Source organism: Aspergillus foveolatus, assembly GCF_047715535.1.
Source record: "Aspergillus foveolatus strain CBS 279.81 unplaced genomic scaffold BDW70scaffold_99, whole genome shotgun sequence".
Classification (NCBI taxonomy): Eukaryota; Fungi; Ascomycota; class Eurotiomycetes; order Eurotiales; family Aspergillaceae; genus Aspergillus; species Aspergillus foveolatus.
This window is the reverse complement of record NW_027396163.1, coordinates 1-14534: the sequence shown is the minus strand read 5'-3', so window position 1 is coordinate 14534 and position 14534 is coordinate 1. Positions and strand designations below refer to the sequence as shown.

At 48.0% G+C, this 14534-nt stretch overlaps 5 protein-coding genes across 5 annotated transcripts; 1 reads left to right on the top strand and 4 right to left on the bottom strand.

Annotated features, from left to right (window-relative positions):
* Positions 1–937: 937 nt before the first annotated feature.
* Positions 938–1947, bottom strand: BDW70DRAFT_144513 (ubiquitin carboxyl-terminal hydrolase). Its single transcript, XM_073738266.1, has 2 exons — positions 1826–1947; positions 938–1764 (listed from the first exon to the last, which is right to left on the bottom strand). The coding sequence occupies exons 1-2, from the start codon at positions 1851–1853 to the stop codon at positions 1070–1072; spliced, it is 723 nt and encodes a 240-aa protein (XP_073591485.1). The 5' UTR covers positions 1854–1947; the 3' UTR covers positions 938–1069.
* A 294-nt stretch (positions 1948–2241) lies between these two features.
* BDW70DRAFT_172172 (SDR family oxidoreductase) lies at positions 2242–3155 on the bottom strand (the record flags this gene model as incomplete). Its single annotated transcript, XM_073743436.1, has 1 exon — positions 2242–3155. The coding sequence occupies exon 1, from the start codon at positions 3061–3063 to the stop codon at positions 2242–2244; it is 822 nt and encodes a 273-aa protein (XP_073591484.1). The 5' UTR covers positions 3064–3155.
* A 2618-nt stretch (positions 3156–5773) lies between these two features.
* BDW70DRAFT_144511 (Zn(II)2Cys6 transcription factor domain-containing protein) lies at positions 5774–7517 on the bottom strand. The gene is made up of 3 exons (XM_073738265.1): positions 7418–7517; positions 6722–7347; positions 5774–6651 (listed from the first exon to the last, which is right to left on the bottom strand). The coding sequence occupies exons 1-3, from the start codon at positions 7465–7467 to the stop codon at positions 5786–5788; spliced, it is 1542 nt and encodes a 513-aa protein (XP_073591483.1). The 5' UTR covers positions 7468–7517; the 3' UTR covers positions 5774–5785.
* A 361-nt stretch (positions 7518–7878) lies between these two features.
* Positions 7879–9020, bottom strand: BDW70DRAFT_164256 (RTA1 domain-containing protein; the record flags this gene model as incomplete). Its single annotated transcript, XM_073741443.1, has 2 exons — positions 7879–8135; positions 8225–9020. The coding sequence occupies 2 exons, from the start codon at positions 9018–9020 to the stop codon at positions 7879–7881; spliced, it is 1053 nt and encodes a 350-aa protein (XP_073591482.1).
* A 1250-nt stretch (positions 9021–10270) lies between these two features.
* Positions 10271–11936, top strand: BDW70DRAFT_153991 (MFS transporter; the record flags this gene model as incomplete). Its single annotated transcript, XM_073739750.1, has 6 exons — positions 10271–10468; positions 10596–10918; positions 10971–11233; positions 11292–11453; positions 11486–11714; positions 11798–11936. The coding sequence occupies 6 exons, from the start codon at positions 10271–10273 to the stop codon at positions 11934–11936; spliced, it is 1314 nt and encodes a 437-aa protein (XP_073591481.1).
* Positions 11937–14534: the final 2598 nt, after the last annotated feature.

Genomic DNA, 14534 nt, shown 5'->3' with positions numbered 1-14534 from the left:
CACGGCTGCCGTCCGAGCCTTTCCATACCCTTGAGGATGCCGGTTGTGAGACACGTCGTTTATCGTTTCAAGAAGTACCATCATGGCTGGGAGGTTAAATTTCTGAAATACAGAATGCAATCAATGGGTCAGTCTAGTAGACACAACGCCCTTCATGAGTTTTTGCTTCATGTATTAACTACTTCCAGGAGTGGTACAGCCTCTATAGCAAGGAGAGAGCATCTACTACGTAGTCTACGTGCAGAACACTATAAGACTATGTTGCAGTGTATCAAAAAATCGAGATGAGCGTTATACCCCTTTGACGAATCCACAATATAGACAATGGCCCAGATATTGCAGACGGTACCCAGGAAGAGCCTAAATCCTCCGATCCTCAGTTGGCAACTCCTGCCAAGATTAGCGTATACTCAATCTGGAAAACAGCATTACCACCCTCAATAATGCAACCGACAACGAGTTCCTCGCCGGAGATGCCACTCTGCGGCGCCTTGACCTGCCAGGAATTACTGAAACAGACTCTTGCGTATACCATGATGGTGAGGCTCGCGCTGAAGGTTTGAGGCAAAACATTTCTGATAGAGCTGGTGAGGGAGGCTGTTTGGGAACGGGCTAGGTGTTCTCCAGGGATGAGAAAGGTGCTTTGGGAGGGCGTAAACCGATGTAGAGGCGGCAGAGGATGAAGGTGAAGACGGATCATGAACCGAACATTGAGAGGGAGGTGAACCAGGATGCGAAGGCAATTAGTGCTGTAAAGAATAAGCTACAACTGTCCAAGCGGAAATAGCAGGGCGAAGAGAGGAGTTGACGATTCTGAAAAGGCCCATCATGTATGGTTCCCAGTTATCAGTTATCTACCACGCTTTCCATAGGCCCCTGCTTTATCGGTCTCTTGCATATAGTCTCTCAAACTTCCTGGCTACTTCTTCTTGTTTAGCTACTTAATACATTACTGCCACGCAATAAATGCCTACTCTGATTGATTTCTACCTTAACTATCAGCCGTCGTGCGACTCAGCCATGTGACTTGCTGACAGCGACCGTCACTATGCCGATCTGCAGTCAAAGCTTAAGACCCGCGAGCCAAAGCAGTGCAGCTAAATAGAAGGTTCTCTGCTCCGGCATCCGCGTTTAACTCGATAATCCTCCTGATGCCCATGTCAAGCGCTCGTGGACTGAGAATGTCCTCGTCGTCAGCAAGACTTCCTCTCTCCAGAGGACCCTTCCTCGACCCTTCAAGCTCCCAGAGCTTCCCTCCACTCTTGACAAAAGTCACAAAATGCCCACCATCTCGCTCACTTGTCGGATCCGCAGAGCTGTCGCCAGCCTGCTCGACCGACTTGTGAGCAAGCCCCAACGGCTCGCTGTTGTACAGTATCTCAGCGCGCTCAGCCATATTCAGCGGTATGGCGTTGCTTCGGATCGCCGCGAGATCGGAATCAGGCTTGATAAAGTCGACGGCCGGACCGTTAATCAAGCTATGGAGCAGCCCGATCGATCCGCAGGCGTGGCCGATGGTTTGCTTGAACCAGATGACCGGTTCATCAGGCCCGGAACCAGTGTAAGGTTCTTTGTCAGCGTCCTCGGCCTTGCGAGTTTCATCCCAAGCTGGCGTAAGCGGAATGACGACCGGCAGAGCAAAGGCAGGCCGAGGAATATGGGCGAGTTGCTCGGGTTCATCCAGGGAATAGACGTCGTAGAATTGGAGCTCGGACGATAGACCCAACTTCGTCGCCAATTGGTTCATTACATCGGGGTTGTTCTCTGCAAATAGCGATGAGTTATACTCAGAGACGAGTCGTCCATGGGAGCTTAGGCTCCTTACCAAGCATTCTCCATGTCTTATTTCCCATTTTGGATGGCCAATAGATGGAAGACGTCGAGAAATCAAAATCGTTGATGTGAAACGTGGAGGCTAAGGTGTATTGAAGCTATGCGTGAGATGAGACGAGATACAGTGGGCGCTAGCTGAGGTCATGTGGGGCATGCAGACTAATAACACTGCAATAGACATCCCACTCACAGTTTATATAAAGGAGATAGTGTAGAGATTGCAGAATCTGACTCTTGGAGCTATCACAAAACAGGCGCCTCTATTTTGAATGGAATGATTCAGATCCACAGTTCTGGGAGAACAAGCCGACTATGGAGGTGGTAATTCATATAGGAATAGTTTGCAGCCAATCTGACACCCTGCCTTATATATAGAGAGGAAAAGTGCCGGGTCCTCTACCAATCACCCTAATAAGTCGAGGGCATAACACTCACCGAGCCTCCATCACTAACGACAATATTCCCGTTCAGGTATCCCCCAGCGGCACCAGCCATCCAGAGTATAACTCCCGCCATGTCTTCTTCACTACCACTCCTTGTGACGGGAACAATAGATCGTGGAAACGACCCATCCTCTGTCCCATTCCCAGGTACGCCCTGCGACTCGTAAAACGGCAACGACATATCAGTACGATACAGGCCTGGTGTGATGCCATTGACACGGATCTCGTATTGACTGAGGGTTGTCGCAAGCATCTTGAGCATATGGGTCACGGCTGCCTTGGACAAATTGTATGGGAAGCTGGGAAATGCAAGGCGGGTAAACCCTGCAATTGAACTTGTGATGATCACTTGTGGTTTGGGGGAAGATACAGTGCCCGGTACCGGCGCCGGTCGTTTCTTGTTCTGGGCTTCAAGCAGCGGCAAAAATGCCACTATGGTGTAGAACGATCCCGTGACATTGACATGAGACACATTTGTGAATTCCTCCATGGGAATCGACCAAAGCTGGTCGCGAAACTCGGATAGGGTGGGATAGCAATCGGGCTGGATCTCTGTGTTTGTATTGGGACCCGCGGTGCCGCTGTTGGCGACTAGTAGGTCAATGTGGTCGGTCTGAGAAGCAACGATGTCGTAGGCGGCTTGCAGAGACTCTTTAGACGTCACATCGCCAGTGACAGGAATGATCGATCCGTTGACGGCAGAAGCGGCTGTCTCCTGAAGGATGCGTTCCCGCCGGCCGATGATGAAGACCTTCGAGGAGCCGTTGGCGTCGAGTGCGCGTGCCATTGTGCGTCCAAGGCCTGGGGCTGTCAGTCTGTATATACATCCCTCCTGGAGTAATTATGTTGTCTGCAGAGAGCAAAGAGGGAAAGATGGTTGTATTCCCAGTGTTTATCCCTTTAATATCCACAATGCCAGAAAAAAAAGATTTTTAAAGAAAAAGGGAGCATTTCTAGTCTTACCGCTTCCACCCCCTGTAATAACTGCTGCTAACCCCCTAACCGAGAATAAGTTCGAAATTTCGAACTGTGCCATAGGCGTAAACCAGCTGCTTTTGCTCAAATTTGTGAGAGCGACAAGGAGCTCGAAGAAAAAAAAAAGGTAAAAGCTCGAGACAAAGTTTTTCTACGCAGCCAAGGTCACATCTCATAGAAAGTGTTCATAAAAGTGTTGACTTCAGAAATCAACCTGGTTCGACCCTGAGACTCTTTATATGTGGCCATTTCATCAGCACCCAGTTGCACGGTATGGCATTTTCTGGTGCTTCCGGATTGCCATGGCATGTGGTAAGCTCCCATGACCAAACTCTGGGTAATCTTAATTATGCATTGAGCAAAATGTGGGAATATGGAGTTGGTAGCCTGCAACATCCAGCCAAGATTTCTCTTTCGCCTGCAATCTTACAATCTCGGCGGGGCTCTTTGACATGATAAAACGCGAACACTGAGGATTTTTGGTACAGTCATGGTACTTCGTCATATACAGCCGGTCAATAAAGCCTGTTAGCAGTCTTGGGTCATGACACGAGGTTCGTACAATTTAACCCGATTTGCGTGGCCACATATGGCTCTTCTCCGGAAACATGGCTGTCTCATGGGCTTGTTGATCCTGGTTCTGATACGCATCAATTCTTTTCATGGTGCAGCATGAGTGGCCTGACTTGTCTGAGCGCCGCGGCGATCTATCCACGCACTATATTCAAATTGACGTAACAAGCGCTGGTGGCGGTTCCAGCCGTCCATCTCGACCCTGGATAGAGTGACATTCGACCAGTAACGGAATAAGTACTTACAACAATGCAATATTTGGGAATATAGTTGTCCTGGATGACTTAGGATAATAGTGCATAATCAATCCTCTTAGTCCTAACCACCGGCTCGTGGAAACAGAAAGCGTCGTGGTATCCCAAGCAATACCCTTCTAGCTGATGGTGACCACAATCCGACCTCGGATCTGTTGAATTCATCCATGTGTTTGATTTAGAATTCAACAGGAACCTGAGAAGAAGTCTACAGGTCATAGCGAATGATCCATGGTTTAGACGTCTGATGGTCAACCAGCAAATTTGGATCGCCTTCCTCATAGGGAAAAGAAATACGCAACGTGTATTATAAAGTTTACGTATAAGTTAGCTCATTTGTCTTTGCCATCATATACCGCCATCCTCTATTTAATTATAACAACTGTCAAAAATCTCGTCCTCGATGATAAATGTATTCAGCACATGCTCTTCTCACTTCTATTCTCGTCTTGTTTTCACCAGGCCCAGTCTACCTACACAGACAGTCAGGTGTGTGATGCCATGGTCAATAATTCCCTCCCGCCACCCTACTTCACTCACAGTGGAAGGGACAACCCTACATATCAGCTTAAAGATATTCACGAGGGCAGACACAAAGGTAGCTGTGACGGATGTTTTGGACGGCGCAAATCGTGGCATATAGGAAGGAGCCAAGGTAAACCTGTTTCAGAGGGTAGATTTGTAGATCTGACGAATTGATTTGACGAGGCATAACTAGCTCCAGGGATGCAGTTGCGGTTGGAGCATATAGGGTCGGGATAGGGCTTGTCAGCTGGTATTAGCACCGGAAGTCTGAAGGCGCATACTTTCGTTCAGTGCAAACCGACAAGTATCGCCTCCTGTTCCTTGTCGCAGGGACATTACCTCAGTGCCAATCCAGCAGGTGGATTTTCTTGTTATGGGATGGTCGTATAATAAACTGATTATTTTCAAGACCACCCTATCTCGAAGGCGCTGAAACGAAGCAGAATTTGTTGAGAAAGAGGACAGTCTCCACTCTTCAAGTGATAAAGAAAGGCAAGAAGAAGAGTTATGTAGTAGTTAAAAGAAAAAAATATGGTGTGGCGGCTATTTACCCTCCATCAACACTAGTTGATTGAATAAGGCACATTCCTTCCAAGCAGGACTAAAGAACATAATCCCCCGGGAAGTTAGCCCTACTCCGCTGACCCTCCTGACTTCACCACTCAGTTCATCGGAAAGTACTCGGTTACCCAGATTGCGAAGTGCCTTCTGCAGGTCAGAAACAGATTCCTCGAGCGTACGGCCATGTACAATGGTCGCGCTCTACCCTGATAGCCCCCCGTCAGCTAGCGCGAAAGAGAGTGCTGATGGAGAGCGCAGAGATTTGCAGTGTCATCAACTAAACTCCATTTACACAAAATATAGAGCTATTCAATATTGTGCCAGTTTGGTTCTTTGTCAATCGTCGCATGCCATCGGGAATTCTGAAGTTAGATGAAACCTGAGCGTCCGAGTGGTTGTTTAGCAAGGTTTGTTTAAAAATGATTTCTATCAAATGAGAACTATTCATATGTTTATACTTCAGCCTTTACTAGTGCAGAAGCAGGGATTACCATATTCCAACGTCATTTGAAACCACAAGACATAATATTCTCCTTAACTAGTATTCTCCAACCTGACATACATCTATCTCTAATGTGATCCTGCGTTTTTCTAATCACTTCATGCAACCCAGCCTCAAGCCTAATAACTAATCCACTCCTCCCACTCCTCCCATTCGCCGTCCATTCCATTAGGCCTCCTACGGAATTCCACGCAGACTTTGCGGGACTCAGGATGGACTGCCAGCCCAAGGACATGGATCCTCTTAAATTCAGGAACTAGCTGGTCAGCATTAAGTCCCAATTCTTCCACCACTTTAGCCCGCTGCGCTATTACTTCAAGAATACGGCCTTCCCAGACGCCATCTGGATAGGGTATGCTTGATAATACCTCGATAGCTTCCTGGCGGACCCGGGAGTCTCGACATTTGGTTGCGACAAAGTACAGGGGATAAATAACACCCATGGAGACGGGGACACCGATAGACGAAGACCTAGTACAGAACGCAGTCTCAAAATGTTCAGTGCATGCTTTCGCCAAATCAATGATGCGTCGAAACTGGGCTAAAAACTGATCATAGAGCGTTTCCTCCGCGTATAGACATGTCGACGCCATTATACACGCGACATAATACTGGATTAGCAATAATGAGGCTGCCGCCGACACTCGCGGACTACTTCCCAGTGCTTTCTGGCAGGAATACGAGTACGTGAAGGCCGACTTCCAGACTGCGAGGCGGTGCTGAAACGTGCGTGTGCGTGCGATCAGTTCGAGCGGAATATGACCGGGCTCATGGTAGCGGTAGCGTTTGGCTGGTCGGCGCCCAAAGTGCAGGATTTGCGCGTGTTCATGCATCAGCGAAGTTTCTGCGTCGTGTAGCGTTTCGAAGATGTAGGGGATTGGTGGTGGTCTACTGATTGAAGCGGCGGGAGCACGCATGCCGATGTATAGCGTTGCTTGCATGTCCATCTTCATATATGCTCTTCGAATTTCCGGGTTAATGTTGCCTTTGCCATGTTTAGTGGTTAGACGACCTCTGTCTATTTTTAAGACAACTGACAGGGAGCAGACTCATACCTTCGCTATAAGAGCTTGGACGAAGGACAATTCTCAAACATCTCTCCAAATGACTCAACCCCGCCAGAAAATCCCGCATCAGGATCTCAAACCAGATACAGACAATCCCGCACAGTAAAGCTGCCTCCACGGCGGCCACATCACTGTTCGAATTCTCAAGCAACTCCTGCAGTGACAAAAGCGCCTTCCCATACTTCTCCAGCGCAAAAACATATCCGTTGCTTCGCGGCGGAGTGTCGAACCCATGGACTCCCGGCGAGCTGTGCGCCACACGCTCCTGGATCAGTGCACTCAGTGCCACCACACATTGACGCATTGCAGGCTCGCGATGCATTGCTCGGATCATAAGTGGGCGCCAATCGGATACGGGGGACAAGTTGTGTGGGCGGGGTTCGCCCTGCGAGATGCTCCAGATAAAGAACTGCACGTACCGCGTCTCCTCGCCACTGGTATCCCACAGCTTCTGGAAGGGTCTCATTTTCCCGAGCGATTCGAGCGTATATGTTTCCGCGAAGGAGACCGTCACAGGGCGGGCCGGGGTACTAGAAGGCCCGTCACAGCGGCGTCCTGTAGACGTGCACCGCTTGCATGATGGCCATGTCTCGTCACAACGTATGCGGCGGGTTCTGTTAGGTCGTGGGAGATTAGCCGGGGGGTTAATCTTGCTTTTCAGCTTGCCAGAGAAAAGTGGCATACTTGCACGTTCGGCACCCTGTTCGTGATTTGGTATGCGCTCTTCTTGCCATACATGCAGTGGGTAGATTCTATGGTAGATACAGTCTCCAGCAGAGCTGATGGGAGTACTGAGGGTTATGTACGAAGAAGATCGCCAGAAATATGTTTCAAACTAATAAATTAGTTAATTCCTTTTGGCTGTTCGTGGTCACGCTATGCCCGCCTGGGCTGAGCAATACGATCTGGCCAACCAGGGTCAAAGCAAGTCTTACTGAGGGTGACTACCTATGCTTGGCTGAGAGCCGCTAGGCCCGGTTCGGGATATGCCAACCAATGGGGTTTCCTACACGAAAAAGGAATAGTCAGATGGGGATCCACAGTGTACATACGCCATTACTGCTCGATCCTCGTCCGCTGAACCATTATCCCATTTTGGTATCTCCACCAACTCCCAAAGTCTTTTCGCCATTTCACTCGCCATTTCACTCATCCACTCCAGCCAACGGAGCATGCGTGCGCTCCGTCAGAGCCCAAGAACTGGGATCCTTCCAGTCACCGCGACGCAGACACAATCCCGGGTGGAAGAGACTCATCCAACCACAGGCGATGACCATCATTGCGCCCTCGAGAATCATAAATGCCACCTCGTCGTTCGCCAGCTCGCTGCCAAATCCGCCGTTTAATTCAGCGACGCGGAAGATTGACCGAATGAAGATTAAAAGGGTGGCGATTCCAAGCCCTATTGTTTGTCCAATCGTCATTAATACCACAAACAGATCCATGTAGCACGTCGGAGAAGGATTCAGCTACTTTAGTAGCAGAACATACCCCAGAGAAACCCCTTCCATATCCACCCGCCACCAATTAAGTCGCCAGAGGCAGCGCTATTAGGACCAGCGTAATTCCCTGTTCGCAAAACTCGTAAACGCCGCGCATAATCCCCTGCCAGGGCCATAAACGTTCCCAAACACACAACCTGGGCTGTCAACCCGGCAATCATGACATTAATACCAATGCGGCGGAGACCGTCTTGGTTGCGGCCGGCAGTGGCAGTGACAGCGCCGCCGGCGGCCTGGAGAACAAGACATAGCAGGTCGCACGCGACAAAGATCTTGGCATAAGACTTTGCCCTGAGACGCGAGCCTTTCTCGCCGTAGATGATGATGACTCGGCCAAAGGATAAGTAGATTGCCGCCGTTATGAAGGCGGGACCAATAGTTAGGCAGATAAGGTATCTAGTATATGTGATCTCAAGGTCAGTATCGCCTGGAGCTGTCTCATACAGAGAGAGTCGGGAAGGGAAGTATGGGCATGTTGGAGTGGAGAAATACTGGAGGAAAGCAGAGAAGTTAAATGGGTTACTGTGCAGGATCAAACGTCCTCCATAGCCGATAACCTCAAGCAGAGTCCCGCAGGCCATGCATCCAAGGTAGCTCCAGGTTCTGAAGCGAAGGCCTTGATAGACTTGCGCGAGGAGCATGAGTGCGAAGAGGGCGAGATAGAGGATATTCCCTGCTAGATTTGGGAAATAGCGTATCAAGGCCCAGTCGAGTGGGCATGTCTCTGGCGTGCACGGCGCGGTGATGGTAAGTGCTGGTGCGGAGTCTTGGGTCGGACTGGGCATGGCTTTGTTCGTTTCTAGGATGTGTAGGAATGAATAGTCAATAGGCGTAGATGGATGAGGGTATTCAGAAGACTACTAACCTTTATATACAGGATTTGGATATTCATTTTCTTTGCTGTCTACAAGCCTCTTCCCCGTCTCAGACATGCCAAGCCAGTATTCGTTCCGGGTGGGTCATTTTGGGCAACGAATCGAATTCGGTTCGTCTCAGTCGATTAAGATACTGATCTCTGGTAGAAATGTGACGGCGTCACTCGAGTCAAAAAGCTCACTCAGGTGGTGCGAGTGAGGCCTAGACGATATAGTCCTGTTTGTATGGCTTCAGTGCTATTTATCATAACAGCTCTGGTGGGCATGACAGATGAGGGTAGGAGGGGAGATACTTTATAATTTTTTTACACTGAGAGTCTACCTGACTGGTCCTTTTTCGCTGGCTGATATTGCCCGCTTTTCATCGGTCCAGCTCAGAATTCAGAGTCTGGTTCATGTCCTTCACAAATAATCACCGTCGTAGGGAAGAAATATGCATTGTAGAGCATAATTATATACCATGATTTATACTATGTTTGAATAGCAGAGAAAGATACAGAGGGCTTTTACAGGAGATCACACACTAAGAAAGAACAAAGCTAAGTATATAATCTTTCTAGCAGCAGTCTGGAGTATGCCAGCTGAATTGGGTATCAGGGACTCTGCAGTAACTGCACAGTACGGCCAAGATCCTTCACACTTATATTTCTGAATTGGTTACCAAACTGTAGTGCCAAGGCAGTGCTATACTAGCCTTACTATATATAGATTGGGATGCCAACTTTTGTAATATAATTGCCTTGCGTTCGTATTTTCACTAGACCATACATGGAAACCTGTCCAGCTGGTGGAGCTCACGGAAAGTTTTCTCTCTCGTCGGTCAAATCTGGCAAGCTGTCAACAGAGAATTTTTGCTTTTCTCTGTTCTCTCCTGCATCCTGCGGTCTATTTCTGCGGGATATTGCGGACTCTGGGTGTTATAACTAGGCCTAGAAGTATTAGGACTATTCCATTTTCTGAAGATAACCAATAATCTTTGAGCTATGGTGAAACCGCCTGTCGGCCAAGGTCGGTCGACGAGCATTCGTTGGTGAACCAAGAGTCGAGACACCACCATTGACTCATCAGGCGGGGAAAGACCTGCATTCACAAATATTTTTTGACAAGGAGCAATTCTGCTTTCCTATCCCCATCTCACCTTTGTCTTTGAGTAGCACATCATGTCAACAACAGCGATTGAACTAGCTTCACAGGGACAACAAGAGTCACAGAGTCCAGTCCAAACGTTTGAACCGGTTGCTGAGGATGCAGTCATCCAAGCAAAGCAAAAGTGGAACGATCCTGCCATCAACAAATGGCGTCTTTTAGCTACATTTGCCAGTTTCGCGGTCGTAGGAGCCAGCGACGGCGTCTATGGAGTGAGCTTTTCCTGCTCGGATCCCCCAGAAAACAGGCTAATGATTTCTCTCGCAGCCACTTGTGCCATATGTAAGCGTCGAGCCAAATTCATATCCCCTCACCAACAGGGGTGCTGACGTTGAATAGCTTCGTGATGACTATAAGCTGTCTACCACGGTCGTCTCTTTGATTTTCATGACCCCGTTTGCCGGATACACGATCGCAACTCTCATTGTCAACAAGATCCACATGACGTTTGGCCAGCGAGGTATTGCCATTATTGGTCCCCTATGCCATATCATTCCGTTCGTGATTATGGCCATTCGCCCGCCCTGGCCGATCATGTTGGCTGTCTACGTAATTGTGGGTTTGGGAAATGGCCTCATCGACGCCGCATGGAACTCTTGGATTGCAGACATGGTTAATGCGAACACCATGATGGGGTTTCTCGGTGCCTTCTATGGGCTTGGGTACGTGGATAATGTCCAAGGGCTGCCAACGGTACACTGACCATCGGCACAGGGCAACCCTGAGCCCAGCAATCGCAACGCAGATGATCAAATCCGGTCTCCACTGGAATCACTTTTATTATACACTGCTTGGTGGTTCCGTGCTGGAGTTGACAACGAGTGCCATTTTGTTCTGGGGAGAGAATGCGGCTAGCTTCCGAGAGAAAACCCGCAGGAGTCCTGATAGCAGTGGCGGAAACAGAACTACAGAGGCAATGAAAAGTCGCGTTACCTGGATGATAGCCTTCTGGCTGTTTATCTACATGGGTGCCGAAGGTGAGTTGTTCTGGCTTATCCTAGGAGTGAATGGTTCTCTGACCGTTGGATCTGACAGTGTCTGTGGGTGGCTGGGTCGTCGATTTCATGGTCCAGGTTCGCAACGGACAGCCATTCGAATCTGGTCTAATCCCCACGGGGTTCTGGGCTGGCGTCACTATTGGCCGACTTGTACTCGGTTGGGTGAACGATTGGTTAGGCATGTTATGCTCTTTACGAAGTCCAATGCACGAATGCTGACTGAGAATGAAGGAGAACGGATTGCGATCAGTATCTATCTTGTGATCTCAATTGCTCTGGAACTTATATTTTGGCTCGTACCAAAGTTTGTCGTGTCTGCTGTTGCTGTCTCGCTGCTTGGCTTCTTCACTGGGCCTCTCTTTCCTGCGGCAATTGTAGTGGCTGCCAAGCTGCTACCGAAGCATCTACATACTCCAGGCATTGGACTTGCGTCGGCGTTGGCTGGCGGTGGTGCAGCAATGTGAGTTTACCTCGTCCGTTGATAATCTATGAACCACTGATTAGACACTTGGCTAATATAATGCTTTCTGTATCTGCGCATAGACTGCCGTTTGTTGCAGGTGCTATATCCGGGGCGCGCGGAGTGCAAAGTCTACAACCATTCATTCTAGCTTTATTAGTCACCTTAGCAATTATCTGGGTGTTTCTTCCCCAGAATAAGCATCATACTCATGCAGTTTGAGGCAGTAGTGAAACTGCGTTGCTGGGATGCATTGAGAAAATGTTTGGAGATGTGGTATACTGGCGGAGGTAGCACGTTCTGGAGAGAAAAGTATTCTTTCTTTTTACCAACGGGAAAAAAAGGGCACTTAAGCCTAGATGTTGGATTTTCCTCGACTAAACCTGATACCGAGCCTACCAGCTGCCATCCAGGTGCATTACCCTAGAGCATATGCGTCAGCAACCCTCCGATATCTGGCAAACGCAGGCATTAATTAACTAAGAGTTTACTAAGTTAACAATCCTTATAGAAAGTTATCCACATAACAGTCAACCCGGTTACCTGTCTTAATGGGCTTTGGGCAAGTATGATCCTTTGTTGAGGGATATGTGGGAAAACGCATGTTTTTGAAAGAGGGCAGAATGAAGCTCTATCAAGTACATTTACTAACCTGCTACACAGCGGGCCCCCCCCCAAAAAAATAAGGAGAAAAAGGAGAAGATGGTTTTCTATGATAGGCAGACTGTACAAGAGGGTCTGGGTCGAGTTCAGCAGCTGGATGCAAGATATAGGGCTTGCTCAGGAGCAGATACATAAAACTTCCCGGCATGCTCCACCATTTTACAGTGTCTGCAGGACTATAGGTGTAACGGGCGTAGGTAGTATTGTTTTCAACTAGCTGTCCTGTATAAACGAGTATCACAAGCTTAGAGAAGGAAACAAAAGATAGAAGCGCAAATATCCTCCTCCTCCCTTTTATCAACCTTTTCCGGTCGTACGTCAATACTTTTCGGATATGTACGCCGACGGATCTCTTTACCGAAGCTGCGCGCTGAAATTCCGAGATTGTATACCAATGTTGCTGGAACCTTATCTAGATTTCTGAGATCATTGGTTGAGGGCATGGCCGACACCAAAATCCAGGCCATAGCCTGTGACAATAGGACATACTATTAAGATAATGCCCTAATACATGTTAATAACTGAACAAACGTTTCAGAGTCAATATAATCCATGGTTGCTCTTAAAAACAGTAGGTGTAGTGGTAAAATCCGCCATTCAATCGTATCCGCCGCTTGGCCTTGTGCTCCAGATGCTCCAAACTAAGCGGCTATTAGAGCCATGCATCATGATTGTGAAATAGTACACTTCTCGAATTGTTAAAGTTGCACCCAGGAGTGGGAGAGTTGGAGTTAGACCTCTTCCAGCGCTGTCTGCAGCCCTTGGCCAAATTTGTTCTTCAATCTTACAACATTGTAACTTGCGACAGTTCCGGGGGGTCCGGCATCCACCTAACAACGCGCAAGATCGATACCATATTCTAATACTCCAAGTGCAGATTATCGCTGGGCGGAAATCAAGCGGATTTCTCTTCATTCGACGGAGACGAAGCTCGGAGGCCCCTCGGAGCAGATTATTGTTGCACCTGGGTGTTTCTCGTAAATATCGACTGTTTACTATGCAGCTGCCATCAGCAACTCCAAGAATACCCAAGCCCCCCAAGCCCCCCAAGCCCTTTATACAGAGGATTAAAAACTTCCGTCGCATCATGAGTAGGAATATCGGTGACATGTTTAGCAACCGGACGTACACAATACGCCACCTCCCGCTACTTCATAGGGAATTATGTTTGACGTTCGAGGGATGTCCTTGGGTATTTAGTGGTTGATTCTACTAGATACTTCTCAATTCATGATTAGAATAAATGAAAGGCTTATCTTGGATGTTTTGAGGGTAATGGTTACTGTGGGAAATTCAAATTTGGACTTCAAGTATCCGTTGTTATACTGAACACAAATGAAGGAGAAGCAGTGGAAGCAAATTGAACACTGACTTCTAGAATTTTTTTCGAACTCAGGGATTAAATTCCAATCTGCCAGGTCAGGTACATGGCTCAAGGGCCATAACCCTTAGTCCTTTCTGTGCTACACCTGCATTTTTGGGTGGATATGGTTGTCATAGAGTGTCCCCAGGAGGGTTGTCTACAGCAGTGTCAGCATGGTGGATTGATATTTGGTAGATTTCTACTCGCAATAATCGACAACCATGGATTAAGTTCCAATGCTCTGATGTTTGGGGAGTAACCTCTTCTCTATATTGGACCAATATTCTAGTCGTTATAGGCGGTAAGGGTGAGATAGTTCTATTCATAGCTGTGTAGTGGCATACTTCGGTTTTGCTTATGTTTAACGGACATATTCGGTGCCCTTGGCGACAATGATATCTGCAACGTTGCCGTCTGTCGTTTCCATTCCCCTGCTGGGATAGTATTTGACATCGCGGCACCGTCAAAGAATTTATTATAACTTGAAGGGGTCGAGGCAGCATTACCCCCTTGCTAGACTTGTTAAACCACGGGTTGGGGCGGGTTTTCAGGCCTAGCTGATCCGCCCGCGCGGGTTTTGGGGTGGGTTACCTGAACAGTAAACCGCCCATGGATTTAGCAAATGATTCTAACCCAACCCAAATATCCCAAATATCCCAAATATGCAGACCAATGCCTATAGAAGCAGTGATCTGCATTGTTAAATAAAATACAGTATTATATTACAGTATTATAAATTATTTACGTATATAAATGTAATCAGAATACAATACAATACCTATTTAGGTGTCTTG

Bases quoted from the DNA above. Each gene is read 5' to 3' on its own strand.
- BDW70DRAFT_144513 (XM_073738266.1), bottom strand. From the start codon at position 1,853: ATGGGAAATAAGACATGGAGAATGCTTG. The intron at 1,765-1,825 runs GTAAGGAGCCTA...CGCTATTTGCAG, and splicing joins TAAGACATGGAGAATGCTTG to AGAACAACCCCGATGTAATG.
- BDW70DRAFT_144511 (XM_073738265.1), bottom strand. From the start codon at position 7,467: ATGGCAAGAAGAGCGCATACCAAATCACGAACAGGGTGCCGAACGTGC. The intron at 7,348-7,417 runs GTATGCCACTTT...ACGACCTAACAG, and splicing joins ACAGGGTGCCGAACGTGCAA to AACCCGCCGCATACGTTGTG. The intron at 6,652-6,721 runs GTATGAGTCTGC...AACATGGCAAAG, and splicing joins TCCAAGCTCTTATAGCGAAG to GCAACATTAACCCGGAAATT.